Genomic DNA, 13753 nt, shown 5'->3' with positions numbered 1-13753 from the left:
CTATGTTTTTTTTATGATATTGAACGCTGGAACAATCACACTGATGAAATTCATTCACCGGACTGACATAATAAAATCTATGTTTCACAAGGTCAGAGTGGGACTAATGTTCACTCGTGTGAATTTGTAACCGTCAATTAATATATGGAAATTCTCATGTACAGTTCATCACATCTGACCCATTTCCAGAAGAGTACTGCGCACGTAAAATATTCCCATAATAATAATTACAGGCTCTAGCTCTCATGGTTAGAAATGTGCCTGTCACCTAATGTTGTTTGAAATATTACATTTGCTCATGCACGTGCCACTTTTATGATCCTTCCCAGACACAAATCTCTTCAAAAACACGAGATTAAATATCCATCCCCAACATTTAAATTGCCAGTTTATATTACTCACCAACAGCTTATGTGGCTATATAAAGTATGCATGTATATTTACAGAGTACATTCCTGAAGATGGCTGGCAGTACTATAAACTGGCAATAATGAGGGTAAGGACGCATGTTGGGCAGCAGGAATGTGAGGATTCTTCAAATAGCATTTATTTTACACTGACATTTACATGCATCACATCGCACGTGCGGGAATATACTTTTTATAAACGTCTACATTTTGTTTTATTTTGATGCCACTGCAGTTCCTATACATTCACACCACAACATATTCGCTATGCACGACAAAGGTCAGATAACTTGATTTGTGACCCCAAATTGTGGAAAGGTTTCATCGCTGATCTGCCAGAGGTGCTTTAGTCGCTCGCTCTGTGCAACGCCAGGCTCAACCAGGAGCTCATCGGCACCATGGCGCGGGTATGGGGCTTGTACCATCGGTCGAGTAAGTCCGTTGTTCCGATGCGTCGACTGAAAAGTATAATCGACTGGGTTTTTGAGGGTCGAACACTCAGGCCCCCTTTAAAACAGGCGGCCGCCCCTGCATCCCACATCCTGCAATGATAACATTGTAGTAGTGAGCAGCGGGCGCCATCTGAGAAGACCACGGACATATTTGAACAATTATGTAATTCCACCCAATTTTCAGACAGCTTATCTACCCAGCTGTTCTCATAACAAAGGGAGAAAAACACCATTTTATTCAAAACTACATACAGTACTGTTATCTATATCTCGTGGCAGGTCATACGGGGTAGATATATGTCTGCTTGCCAGTGGGGAGCTCGTTACACAATGCACATCGGCTTGTTGGGTTAAATTATGAGCGGCAACAAACTGTATTTAAACAAAAGAGAGACCCAATGTGGTGTGTGTGGGTTTTTTTTTTAAACATTTCCCACCACATGTGGAAAAAACTTGTAACACGCACAACATGAAAAACTGTGACTCAAACATTCAGGCCACACGCTCGACAGCCTGGCACGACTCCTGATGGTGGCAGGCTCGCTGATATGTTTTCATCATTGTTCATGATAATAATAATAAAAAATTAAGTCGATAAGTTCAACTTGAAAACTGAGATTTCTGTATAAAAAAGGTGTTTGTCTGTTGCCATTACAAACGCTGTGCGGCAAACCTAACACACAGCTGAGAACACCCGATACAGCCAAATAAATTAATCTTCACGGAGTGTACAAGCAATTAACGCACAAAGTATCACCTTTTCAGTTCCTAGCGAAGCTGAAAAACAATTCTCTTCAATTCGCAAAGTGTTCCCAGGTAGAAGGCAAATTTGCCAAGGGCAGTTGTCAGAAACATTAGATAGCATTGTTTATACAAACATCAGTGCTATGGCACCAATGATCCCGCATGTCGCCAGGATAATGCCCCCAAAACATTCTGCATGTTTCCATTACGCTGCAACGTAATAAGCAACATAAAGTAATAAACTCAAACTGGCTTTTTCACAACATTACAACACGTTGAGGTCACTTGAATTTAAACCACGAATGTGCACTTTCATGCTGTAACAAGATTTTATAATTTTTTGTGTTTGTAAAATAATAGGTTACTTTACAATAAGAGCAGCGGTTATTACCGTCACTGCGGGGAAAGATACTGCCGTGTGCGAGGGTCATCTTGGGAAAAAGTATTTTGCTCGTACGAGTTGGAGACGTGCATGGTTCACTGCACAAAATAAAAATGTATGTTTCTTTTCCCCCCACCACTTGACTGATGTAAAGAGCCATACATTGGAGTTCGGCGCAATGATTCATGCTTTATGGATGCATTTCAGTCTGACCAGATAAGGTAGTGTAAGGAACGGCAAGGTGGCGGCACCAGTGGTAAACACTTGTACCTCGTGACAACAAGGACCAGGGTTGGATTCCTGACTCCGCCCCCTTTCTGTGTGGGGATTTGAATGTTCTCCCCTATGCTCTGAATGGGTTTTCTCTGGGTTCTACAGTTTACTCCAAATAACCAAATTGAGATTCCATAAAGTAACATCGCCCCCTACTGTGAACACTTGGCAGGACCCTCCTGAAAAGTGTTGAGGCTTTCCTGTGTAACAAGTTTAAACTAAAAGTGTATCCCATGGTTGGCTTAATAGAGTGAGTACCACAGGCACATGCCCTCTGGAAAGCACATGGTGTTCGATGCAATGCAAATAGTGCAACAATGCAGAAAGTATAGACATTGATTTAAATATAGCCATCAGAGTTTTCCATTACATAATAAAGGTGGTGTTACAGTAGGCTGCAGTGAAGAAAGCGATGCATCACAGTCCATATCAGCACAAGTTTTCATCAGCGAATGCAACACACCATAAAGTGGATGGCGTATGTTTCTCATTTATTGAGGGTGATAATTTAATCTTGATTTTAGGCTTTCTCACCTGAAGACGGCCGCTTGTGTTGCGACCGAAACGTCGTGTTTCCTTTCATTATTTTTTCTATCTACGTGACTTTAACGAAAGAACCAGAGAGTATATAGTGTGAGAATTTAAGTTATGTTTTGAATGATGAAAAAAAATACTTTAATTTTAGAAAATTAACATGTCAATGGAATGTAGTATGTATGTTGAACATCTTTCTTCCCAACATTGTTCTCCAAACGTCAATCTCGGTTCGGTGTAGAGCGATGTGAAATGTAATCAGGTAGTGAGAGGAAACGCCTGGGATGAGAACTTCACTTTCTTCATTAGCAGTTTGTTCACAAGTGACTAATCCTTCCCTCGCGTCTTTCGCAACGGGGGAAACATGGGCAGTCTCTCACAGATTAAATAAAGACACAAAGCACGCCTTCGGAAATGTCCAGCCATTAAAGCAAGACACACGCTGCAGCGGTCACTTAAAGCTGAGGCATGTTTCTAGGTTGGTTATTTATTACGATCAAACACGTTTAACCAGAAAGTCTGACTTGAGTCTCAAGACTCTTTTTAGGAGGGTCCTGCCAATGTTTTCGTGAGAGGGGGCGATGTTTCTAGGTTGGTTATTTATTACGATCAAACACGTTTAACCAGAAAGTCTGACTTGAGTCTCAAGACTCTTTTTAGGAGGGTCCTGCCAATGTTTTCGTGAGAGGGGGCGATGTTTCTAGGTTGGTTATTTATTACGATCAAACACGTTTAACCAGAAAGTCTGACTTGAGTCTCAAGACTCTTTTTAGGAGGGTCCTGCCAATGTTTTCGTGGGAGGAGGCGATGTTGCTGTGTGATCCCACTTGAGTAATTTGCAGGCAATATTCAGCATTGGGATGCTTAACCAACACCAGTTACAGTGATTTAGCTATAGGAGGAAAACAGGGAACCCAGATGAACCCCATGCAGAACAAGGGGATCAAACTCCAAACTGAAAGGCACCCAAGTCCGGAGTTGAACCCAAACACACTCTTTGCTATGAGGCACAAGTTTCACCACTGTGCCACACTGCCCCACCCCAATGCTATAAAAACTATGGTTGTGCTGGATCATTCGTTTCCCAATTTGCTTGTGCTTTTCGGTCATTTAAGCGGTGTATTTTTTAACCTTTTATATTGCTTTATATTTAATTTTTCAAAACCATAAAACAATTAAAAACACACACATTACAAGATGTTAATTAGCTAAATCTGGAAAGGTGCTTTTGTGAATAAAATGTAAATGCCAGGGCATCCCCTCCCTGAATAATCCCGGTATTAGTTCACAATGTATATATGCCTGTATGTTGAACGTCTTTCTCAACGTACGTAGCCAACGGTGCGAGTGTGTGTACTCCTGCTACAGGGCAGTGTTGAACGTCAGTTCATGATGTGTTGCTTGCAGTTCTCGTGTCATGTCGGTTCGCAGCCCGCTTGCTGACCTTCTACAGCTGAAAGTGTTTATTGCAAAAGATCAAGAGGTTCCACGTGGCTTTGTACAGAACCGATGTGGCTCCAGCTTACAACGAGCGGTGATTCTATACCAGCAACAAATGCAACGACCTCTGCCAACGGGAGAGCCTACAGATCCCATCATTAATTCAATTTTGTAAGAAACATCGGGGGATTGTTGACAACTATTGGTTCGGTTTAAGAACTTCGCGACGACACTGGCATTTTATGCTCACCTGGTGAAATAACTTCACGAAAACTACGTGATGGATGTAAAAATCAAGTCTCCTTGCAAATGTATTAAATGTTGGGCACACCAGCTACTTACTGCGCCGTCCAACCACCAACTACAGTGTGTAAGCTGGCAATACACAAAGCGTATATGCAGGAGGAAGTGCTTTAAAACGTGGGCAACAACAATGAGCAGCAACCACGATGCCATGGCCCCGTGCCAGAATTTCCCTTGTAACTACACGAAGCATTTCTCGAGCTTCTAGCCCTTTGTAAATCCACGCACCGGATTGAAGCCCTCCCCTAGACCGCGTCGGCCCACGGGAGTTGTGTGACCATACTTCACCATGCTGGTTCACATATATATCTCCTGGTATAATTCAGTAGCCGTTGGGCAATCAACTGATGAAGGTCTCCTCACACCTTGGAGGTTTTCTATCATACTTCCCCCATCTGGCCAGAGAGCCTTCGTGCAGTGAGGATTCACTAACCAGATAAAAAAAAACACAATTACCATCATAATTGGTTTTTTACCCTTCTATCTGGCAACAAAACTGACACCTTTTTACAAGGAGTCATGTTTGCATAGACCGCAATACCTGCAGTCATAATGTCAGTTTTGTTGCCAGATAGAAGGGTAAAAAAACAATTATCATATTTTTACTGGCAAATGAAGTTCCCATAATGTAGATGCTTGCCCCGAGCTCTCATACTCTGATGGTGCATTGTCTTTGAGTTGTGCGCCTTTTGGCGTCATCTGGTCCAACCCATGTGAGACTAGGCTCTAAGGAAAGCTGTCTCGGGTGTGGACCAATCAACTTCAAGGACAGTGCACATTATCAGAGTTATGTTATTTTGTTTGTATTATGACTGCAGGTATTGCGGTCTATGCAAACATTACTCCTTGTAAAAAGGTGTCAGTTTTGTTGCCAGATAGAAGGGTAAAAAACCAATTATCATATTTTTACTGGCAAATGAGGTTCCCACAATTACCATCAGTGGCGGGTTTTATCTGAACTCGGGCCGATGAGTGGGGCCCACAATCGGCCGTGACGGAGGAAGGAACTTTGGTTGAAAGCCAGAGTGCCCTGACCACGACACGTCTGTAGCCATCCCCCACATGGTATGGTGGTGGGCCTCCTCTAAGTCGACTCAGCCTCAAATTACTCAAGTACCTGGTGCAGTGTGTAAACATCGCCACTGGGGAGTGAAGAATGGCCGGGTGCTGGTCACCCACCTCCTCGCGTGTCGTGCCGGCCTTCATAGGTGCTGCTCGCTAACAGCACTTGCCCCAAAGGTCCATTAAGGCTTTAGTGGTATCCCTGGGTTTGATCTTAAACGAAGCGCATGGTGCACTGCAAACTGCATCCACTGCACAGACCATGGCAGGAGATGCGGATACCTGATGCACAAATGGAACATTAAAAAACAAACTGCAGCAGTGTGCGACTGTGGTCATCCAGAAAAGACCCTACAACATATAACGACGCAATGCTCCGATCCACAAATGCGAAGGAGACGATAAGAATATATTTTGAACCCTTTCTGGCAAATAAAATAGGTGTCAAAACACCAAATAGATGATACCCTTTTCAAGGCATCAAAAGGTATGTTTTGATACTCCCATAAATATCCCATCGACACGAAGGACACATGGCAGAGATTGACCTCCCGCTGCTGCTCCTGACGCCGCTGTCTGGCTTGACCACCTGGATGTGAAATTGCAGCAAACGAAGGTTGGTGGGAGTGAAATCGCGTGCGGAGTGTGGGGGGCACTGGGCGTGAGGGCTTTGGCCACTCAGTGGGGTTGGGTTTCCTTTGGCAGGGCAGCGGAAAGGGGGGCCCTGCTGGCCGGGAACCTGGCTGACCCTGCCTGACCTCCCCGGACTTCCAGTGACTGTTGCCATAGAGCACCGAGAGCTGGCGGTAAACACCGCGGCTTTGCCTGGCAGAGATCTTTATAATCGTATACAGTGCCCCGCGTTTACAATGTCATGTTTATGGGATCAGTATGGTGGCACAGGCGCTGAGGTTTAACGTAAATAGGGCTCCCGGGTTGACAGATTAGCGGCCCGTGAAAGCAGTCCTCTGGTATCGCCCGTCATTTGTCATGTGGCCTGTTTGAGCTGTAACTTTTACGGTATAACACGTGATGGATTTAACCGCGCACGTAGGTTTCCACAAGCAATATCGACCGATTCATGACATGACCAAATCATATATACCTGGCCTAACCCAAAAATAGGTCATGAATCGTACTAAATATGATTTGGGTCTTTCGGTAAAGTCACGTAGATGGTTCAAAAAAAATAACAAAAAACTTCGACGTTTTGGTCGTCGGAGTTTGTTATTTTCTTTGAACCATCTACGTCACTTTACCAAAAGACCCAAAGAATATGAATTCCTGCAGTCACGAAAGCTTAAAGTCGAGATTTGAATCGTACTAAATATTGTATCTTAATGTTGTGAAGCAGCATCCGTAAGAAAAACAACTACTGAGGTCTGTAAAGTGATTCGACCTCGTGAACATTGCAGTCTGCCTCTCGCATGGTCTCCCCGTGGTCGCGTGGATTGATTTTATTTCACGCTTTTATTTAACTCTGTCATTGTTGTCATATCCTCAAATCTTGTAACTCACTTTTAACCCACTTCCCAATATGGTATCGACTGCAAACTTGGTATACTTATGTCATACTCATGACAATACTATATTCTATCATAAAACATCTTGATTTTTAAGCCTTCTTTTTTAGATGTTATGTTTCGGCTTGGGTCTAATTGTCCACGCTCAACTGACGTTGGCTGTAATTGCTCACGCTCCCTTACGTTATAGCAAGCTTCGGGGCCACTTCCTGGAGTTCTAGGAGGGTACATTTCATAAAAGTGTGTTTAAAAACAAATGTTTAAACATTACTTATTTCTCTGGGTCTTTCGGTTTTCCGCTCCCCATTTAGAACATCCCCAAGCGCTTAGATTACTTGGCTGCTATAAATGTCCTATCGTCATGTGTGATAGAGATGGGTCGCTTCTGCAAAATAAGTGAAGAGCTCAGTGGGCTTTACCTGGAAAAATGTAACAAAAATTGTTTAGTTTCATTTGAATGTTTTGAAGTGATGTTTACCTTTCCTATACTTTGCACTCCTGTCGTATTTGTTTTTGCATTGTTTGTTGTTGTAACGTTCTGACTCGGCCCTACTTCACATCTGTACAAAAAAAGCGCTTTATAGCTCATCGGATTCCTCCACTACAAATATTCTGCCGTGCGCGGCTGAGCCGCGTGACCTGTGGCCCTCTGCACGGGGGGCCCGCGGGGCTCTGGGGGGGGGGCCCACAGGGCCCCGAGGGGGAGGGGGGCCGTGGGGTTCTGATGGGGGGGCAGGGCGCCGGGCTCTGAGGGGGGCGGGGCTCTGAGGAGGGGTGCCCGCTGGGCGCCTCGTGGCCCGGGCTCCCTGCTGACCCCTCACGCGGCTCGCACGTGGCGGAGGGAGCCCCGCCACGTGGTCAGTCTCCACCCACACCCCGCCCCTCCACCCACACCCCGCCCCTCCACCCTCACCCCGCCCCTCCAAACACACCCCGCCCCTCCACCCTCTCCCTGCCAAACGACCTTCAGCCCCGCCCCCCTACACCATGAAACAAGTGGCTGTGACATCGGCACGGTGCTTGTGCCAGGCTAGGTGCACTTCGAGGGCTGGCTCCCTTCCACACTCACAGCCCATAATTCCTGGCCCCCGCCCTTCACCCCCCCACCCTTGTCGAAGCGCGCCGTCGTTCCGTGAGCAGCGAGGGCAGCAGCGAGGGCAGCAGCGAGGGCAGCAGCGAGGGCAGCAGCGAGGGCAGCAGCGAGGGCAGCAGCGAGGGCAGCAGCGAGGGCAGCAGCGAGGGCAGCAGCGAGGGCAGCAGCGAGGGCAGCACGGGGTGGGGGGGAGGCAGCGAGGGTTGCCGACTCACCGCCCTGGGTGAAGAGAAGAGTCTCACGCTCGTGCCCGTGCGTCTCGGCTGCCTGCTGCCCGGCTTCCCCCAGCCTGCCCCCGTTGGCGGGTCGCCGAGACGAGAGCTGCTGCTGCTGCCCCGCTCTGCTGTCGGCGCAAGAGCAGCAACAGCAACAACAGCGGTGGCGGTGGTGGTGGCAGTGGCCGCGAGGCAAGCGACGTGGAGCGAAGTTTCACGCCGCGCGCCACGGGGGGGGAGGGGCGAGGGGGTGTGGGAGGGGCGAGGGGGTGGGAGGGGTGAGGGGGTGGGGGAGGAGCGATAGGCTGGGAGGGGGCGGGGTAAGGTGGGGAGGGGGGCGGGGCAGACTCAGTTGAGAAGTGTCACGCGCGCCCGCGCGCGCCACGGGGGGGAGGGCGGGGCGAAGTGGTTTGGGGGGGGGTCTCCACGAGCCCGCCACGTGCCACGTGCCGGCGTGCTGTGAATGTCGAGTCAGATGTTGTTGTGCTGCTCGGTCATTCATTGCACCCAAGCGGTTAACAGATCGCGACGTCCCACGACTGTTTCATATGCTCGGCACGTGTTTGTGTGTGAGAAGGCAACGGTCCGTTCAACAACAAAAAATCATGCAATTACCGTTATGCAGTCCATATATTTTTTTTAAACCTGTTTTAACAACCCGAAAACAAATGTATCAAATTTCATGAACACAAGTTATGAGCGATGCTTATCTTGTGGAAAGCAGCGAGTAAGCCAGTGAGTGGTTTCTGCCACACATGGACACCCAGTGGGTGCACGGTCTCCCCCGCGTAGCGGTGCTGGTGGAATGTGCCAAGCATCAGTTCCTGTCTAGGCCAAATGAAGCTTGACAAGACGTTTGGGTAGGCCTGGCTACGTAAACGGTTCCAAGTGTGTGTTGACTTTTCCTTCGCTGTAACAGTATTGCATCTGAGAGCCAAGAACCATCTTCGTCCAAATCCACCTCTGAGATTCAGATTTTAACTTGGGGGATCTATGGTGACCCCCCCCCCCCCATCGTCACACGGCGTCACAAAAAGTCAGACCCCCTTTGAAATATGACGTCACAAAGCTCCCCCCCCCAAAACCATATTTCCATTTTGAAAATAAAACATGCTTCAAATCGCTTTAAACTATTGTAGTGCATATTTAATGTGGCGCTGCACTCTGATGTTGTATGAGAAAATATTGAATAAAAATGATGTTGTATGAGAAAATATTGAATAAAAACTATTTAATTAAGTAGAACGTGTTGTCTATATTATTTAAAGTTGCACATTTTGATGTGACGTCACATTTCTCAAACCCCCCCCCCCCTCGTCACACATCGTCACAAATGTCTGACCCCCCCCCCCCCCCTAGGTGCGTGACGTTATTTATGGACGGCCCCTTACAATTTAGAGTATATATTTTATCTATAAATAATCTGAACTCACAATGTATCTGACAAATGCAGCCTCGTGTTGGTGGTGACATGTCAGTTATGGGCGCCACGGTGGCGAGATGTTAACTGCCTCGCCCGGTATGCAGGAGGTCGTGGGTTCGATCTCGATCCCAACCCTGACGCCTGCTGTATATTTGGAGTATGTTCTCCCCGTGATCGCATGGACTTTTCTCCGGGTCCTCCGGTTTTTACCTCCACATTTAGAAACATGCGTTTAGAGTATTTAGCTGATATAAATTTTCACATAAGCCACTTCGTTGAGCTATCGTTTGTGGCCAGATCGCTTTTAAAAAAAGAGCTACTTAGCTCAGTGGGCCTTGCCTGGTAACAAGAAATATTTTAGTTTAACTTTTGATCGTTTTTGCAAAGTCAATGTTAACCGTGGTTGAGAACGTTCCTTGTGTCACCATGTTCAGTGTGCCATCGCTCCACCTTGCATGCATCTTTTTGCACTAATTGAGCCGAGACAGGATTCTAAACAGACACCAATAAACGTGGCTCAGAACACAGGAAAGATCAATCTCCAGATAACGTGAAGCATTTCTTACAAGTTTATTCAGACATGTCCAGAGTTTGCTTGTGCTGGAGCAATGCTGCTGAACATATGCACTCCCAGAAAAAGGTCGTGTAAGTTGATGGGATGGGTACAAAACACTTACATTTTTTACAGAGATATGCAGGCGTATTATAAGCTGATTTATTTAATTTAATTCTCAACAACGCTAATTGGTGCGACTCCTTAGAGCAGCAATATGCTTCTCACCTTAGATGGCTGTAAATAGGAGGGATTCTAGCCTGTGCTGTATATTAGAAATAATCCTAAGCAACGCACTTCACGTGAACTATCGAAAGCATTATTGTATCGTATATCATTCACATTGAGTTTTGCAGTAAATAGAAGAAAAAGACTCAAAGTGACATGCCTCTACCGAATACAGTCGTCATATCCATCGTGGAAAGAAAGGGGGCTTGTGTCGCAAGCACTGTTAACCCCTTATCAGGGAGAGACATAAACAAATAGACGAAAAATATTTGCCCGTATTGAAATGTCTGGACCTGAAAACAAAATTTTCATGTACAAGGATACGGGTAGACCGTATGGGCTGGTTGACGCGGTATGGTGTCGGATCAAGCCGAATGGACAAGAGAGTCGACGCCGACCAAAGCGTGAGACCCTGAAGACACGCGGTGCCCATAATTTTGCGGGACAAATGTGTTAGGGAAAGGGTGAAGGCGCAGCGGCCCTGCAATTGACCGCCTCCACTGGCAGAGTTCCTCAAGGCGGGCTTTGGCCTAAGCTGATGTTTCCCTATTGAGAATCCAAATCCTTTAAGGAGCCACAATCAACTTACAAACAAAAATGAGCAAATACAAGTTTGACTGTAGTATAGTCGACTTTCGCAAATATTTGAAACATGATTCTGAGCGCGAAGGGATGAGAGATGAAAGTGGTGTACAGTATAGGAATTTCGTGTTCATGGCCACAATAGTAATATTGTATTTCCCTATCGCCATATTAACTTTGTTAACACGTTAACACGTTCAAGATGATGTAAGGTAATGGTTCATTGGGGTGTGTGGCAGCTTGAGAACACGAGGCTTTGCTTACCCATTTGCCTAACCCGATAATCGGATGTTGACAACACCAGCTGACTAATTAAAAAAAAAGAGGGCCGTGAAATATTCATCTTTTTTGTTCATTCTTTAACGAGGTGTCGGTAAAATATATTTACAAGTGTCAATGTACAGAAGGGAAGTGTTTTGCAATGGAGTTGATGCTCAAAAAGAGCACCTTCATGGAAATGCACCCAATAACCCAGAAAAGAGTAATAACCTGGAGGTACAGACGTTTCGAGTTCGTCAGCCTCGCCATATTTACATTTTGCTCGGTCACAAGTTGGAAATTCACAATAAAGTAAAGTGTGCATACGTAAAAAAAAGACGTGTGCACGCTTTACCATACATTCTGGACATTTCTGCAAACACTGCACTGTTGGGAAACGTAATTTGTTCATTGCTGCACGAGTATTAAAACATGGAACACGTGGGATAGAATATTGTGCTCGTGACTTGAAGGATCTGCCAAGTTATATGTACCCAATGGCACAGCTGCGCCCTGCTCCATGGATGAAATCTCAATAGCACCATATGTAAGCGGGCCAAAAGAAATTTCACTTTATAACGCGTAGTTTCATATTCACAATGGTATATACAGCACAACCGAAATACATCACGTTATTCTTCATAAAAATTGAGGATTGCTTTTTTTTTCTCAGCACTTCCACGGTTAGTGGAATTGCATTCGTGCATTTCTTGCCCAAACTTCTCATCGTACAAAATGAAGGGGCTGCATTAGCAGTGGGGCACAGGCACAAGCCAAACAAAAACTTGTCCACCCTTATAACGAACTGTATCACATCAGAACAATATACAAGCGCTGTGAGCAAATGATCCATATGACCATCTTACAAGACGTTGGCCTAACTCTGATGGTGCATTGTCTTTGAGTTGTGCGCCTTTTGGCGTCATCTGGTCCAACACCATGTGAGACTAGGCTCTAAGAAAAGCTGTCTCGGGTGTGGACCAATCAATTTCAAGGACAGTGCATACATTATCAGAGTTGTGTTTTTTGTTTGCATTTCGACCGCAGGTATTGTGGTCAATGCAAACATGACTCCTTCTAAAAAAGGTGTCAGTTTTGTTGACAAATAAAAGGGTAAAAAAACTATTATCAATGTTACATTTCTGCTATAACACAGTGCTAATGACGCAGGCGGTGCTATTTGGTTTGTGTTTAAATGCCATACATAGGTTGTTATGTTGCTATCATATGTATAAACACATTTGGGATAAATAAAAAAGTATCAGAAGATTTTACAGCATCTTAACACCAAAATGTATAAAGATGCTAATATATGCTAGAACGGGTGAGTCTCATGTCAAAACCAAAGTTCACTATGTTAACCGTTGCTCCTTCTTGATAATTTTCCCATTCACGCCGTAAGCGTGTAACACAATTTACTTGAATGTAACAAAACAACGAAATGTTGCCTAAATTCAATTGATGCATTTCAGTAGCTGATATGTAAACCGTGAGTGAGTGCGAATGGCATTCCAGGAGGCATAATGTGATTTGACCAATGAGTAACTTCGCAGCAGCAGTGGCTCTGGACGGCTTGAACCGGGTGTCCCGCCCATCTTCACCGCCGACTTTCAGCCGCACCCAGCCGGTTGGGCACCTTCCAGGAGAGAAACGAGAACCACGTGGCAGTCTTCCTCCTTCATCCGCCGCGTGATGTTTGTCAGGTGGAAGATCTTGCTCGGTCAGTTCCAGTGCTGGCAATGTCCCTATTCCCCCAAGGCGCCTCGTGCCACACAGTGTCCAAGTTCGGCGGGGCGGGGAGCCGAGAGGTGCACGGCAACAGCTTGGCTCCAGTGAGGCTGCTGGGTCACGCCTCGTGGCCGTTGGATGCTGGGGCTGCCTGGGTCTGGTGGTTGGTTTCGTCCTTCTGTGGGGGCCTCTTGCGGTGGAAAAAGCCCACCTTGTAGGCCAAGATGGGAAGACATAAACACCGGAATGTATAACGCAGTATAGTCATTACATGAGGCAGTCTGTGTATTGAGTACTTTCTATTTTGGGAGTCTGTGGCAATAACTGGTTCCCAAATCGTTGGAAGACCTTACGTGTATGGAAGAGGAAGTGCTATTGTTATTATAATTTTTTTCCCATCTTTCAAAACTCTCACTTTCCCCAAGTGTGTGAGTTCTCATGGGCAATACAAGTTTTGATCACAGATCTGTGATTAGACTCCTCGTAGCACCGTGACCTTAGAGATCAATGTTAAATGAAATCGGCCTCAAAACAGTGTCTCTATAAACAACCA

The 13753-nt window shown here is 45.8% G+C and overlaps 2 protein-coding genes across 3 annotated transcripts in view; both read right to left on the bottom strand.

The window, feature by feature from the left end:
- The window catches only part of LOC144938140 (hyccin 2-like), a 37712-nt gene extending 29163 nt beyond the window's left edge, over nt 1–8549 (bottom strand). Inside the window, exons 1-2 of one of the 2 annotated variants that reach the window (XM_078865866.1) lie at nt 8429–8525; nt 5715–5879 (exon numbers count right to left, since the gene is read on the bottom strand). In XM_078865866.1, the coding sequence (XP_078721992.1) occupies nt 5715–5741 (27 nt within the window). In that variant the 5' untranslated portion in view covers nt 5742–5879; nt 8429–8525. Of the gene's footprint in view, nt 1–5714; nt 5880–8428 lie in introns of both variants that reach the window. The other variant, XM_078865874.1, reaches the window with a different exon arrangement.
- A 1910-nt stretch (nt 8550–10459) lies between these two features.
- Nucleotides 10460–13753, bottom strand: part of LOC144944084 (integrin alpha-8-like) — a 128456-nt gene continuing 125162 nt past the window's right edge. Inside the window, exon 30 of the mRNA XM_078872152.1 lies at nt 10460–13411. Coding sequence (XP_078728278.1) covers nt 13319–13411 — 93 coding nt within the window. The 3' untranslated portion in view covers nt 10460–13318. The remainder of the gene's footprint in view (nt 13412–13753) is intronic.

Source organism: Lampetra fluviatilis, chromosome 2 (genome assembly GCF_964198595.1).
Source record: "Lampetra fluviatilis chromosome 2, kcLamFluv1.1, whole genome shotgun sequence".
Classification (NCBI taxonomy): Eukaryota; Metazoa; Chordata; class Hyperoartia; order Petromyzontiformes; family Petromyzontidae; genus Lampetra; species Lampetra fluviatilis.
Note: the sequence above shows the minus strand (reverse complement) of the source record. Positions and strands in the feature narration are given on the sequence as shown.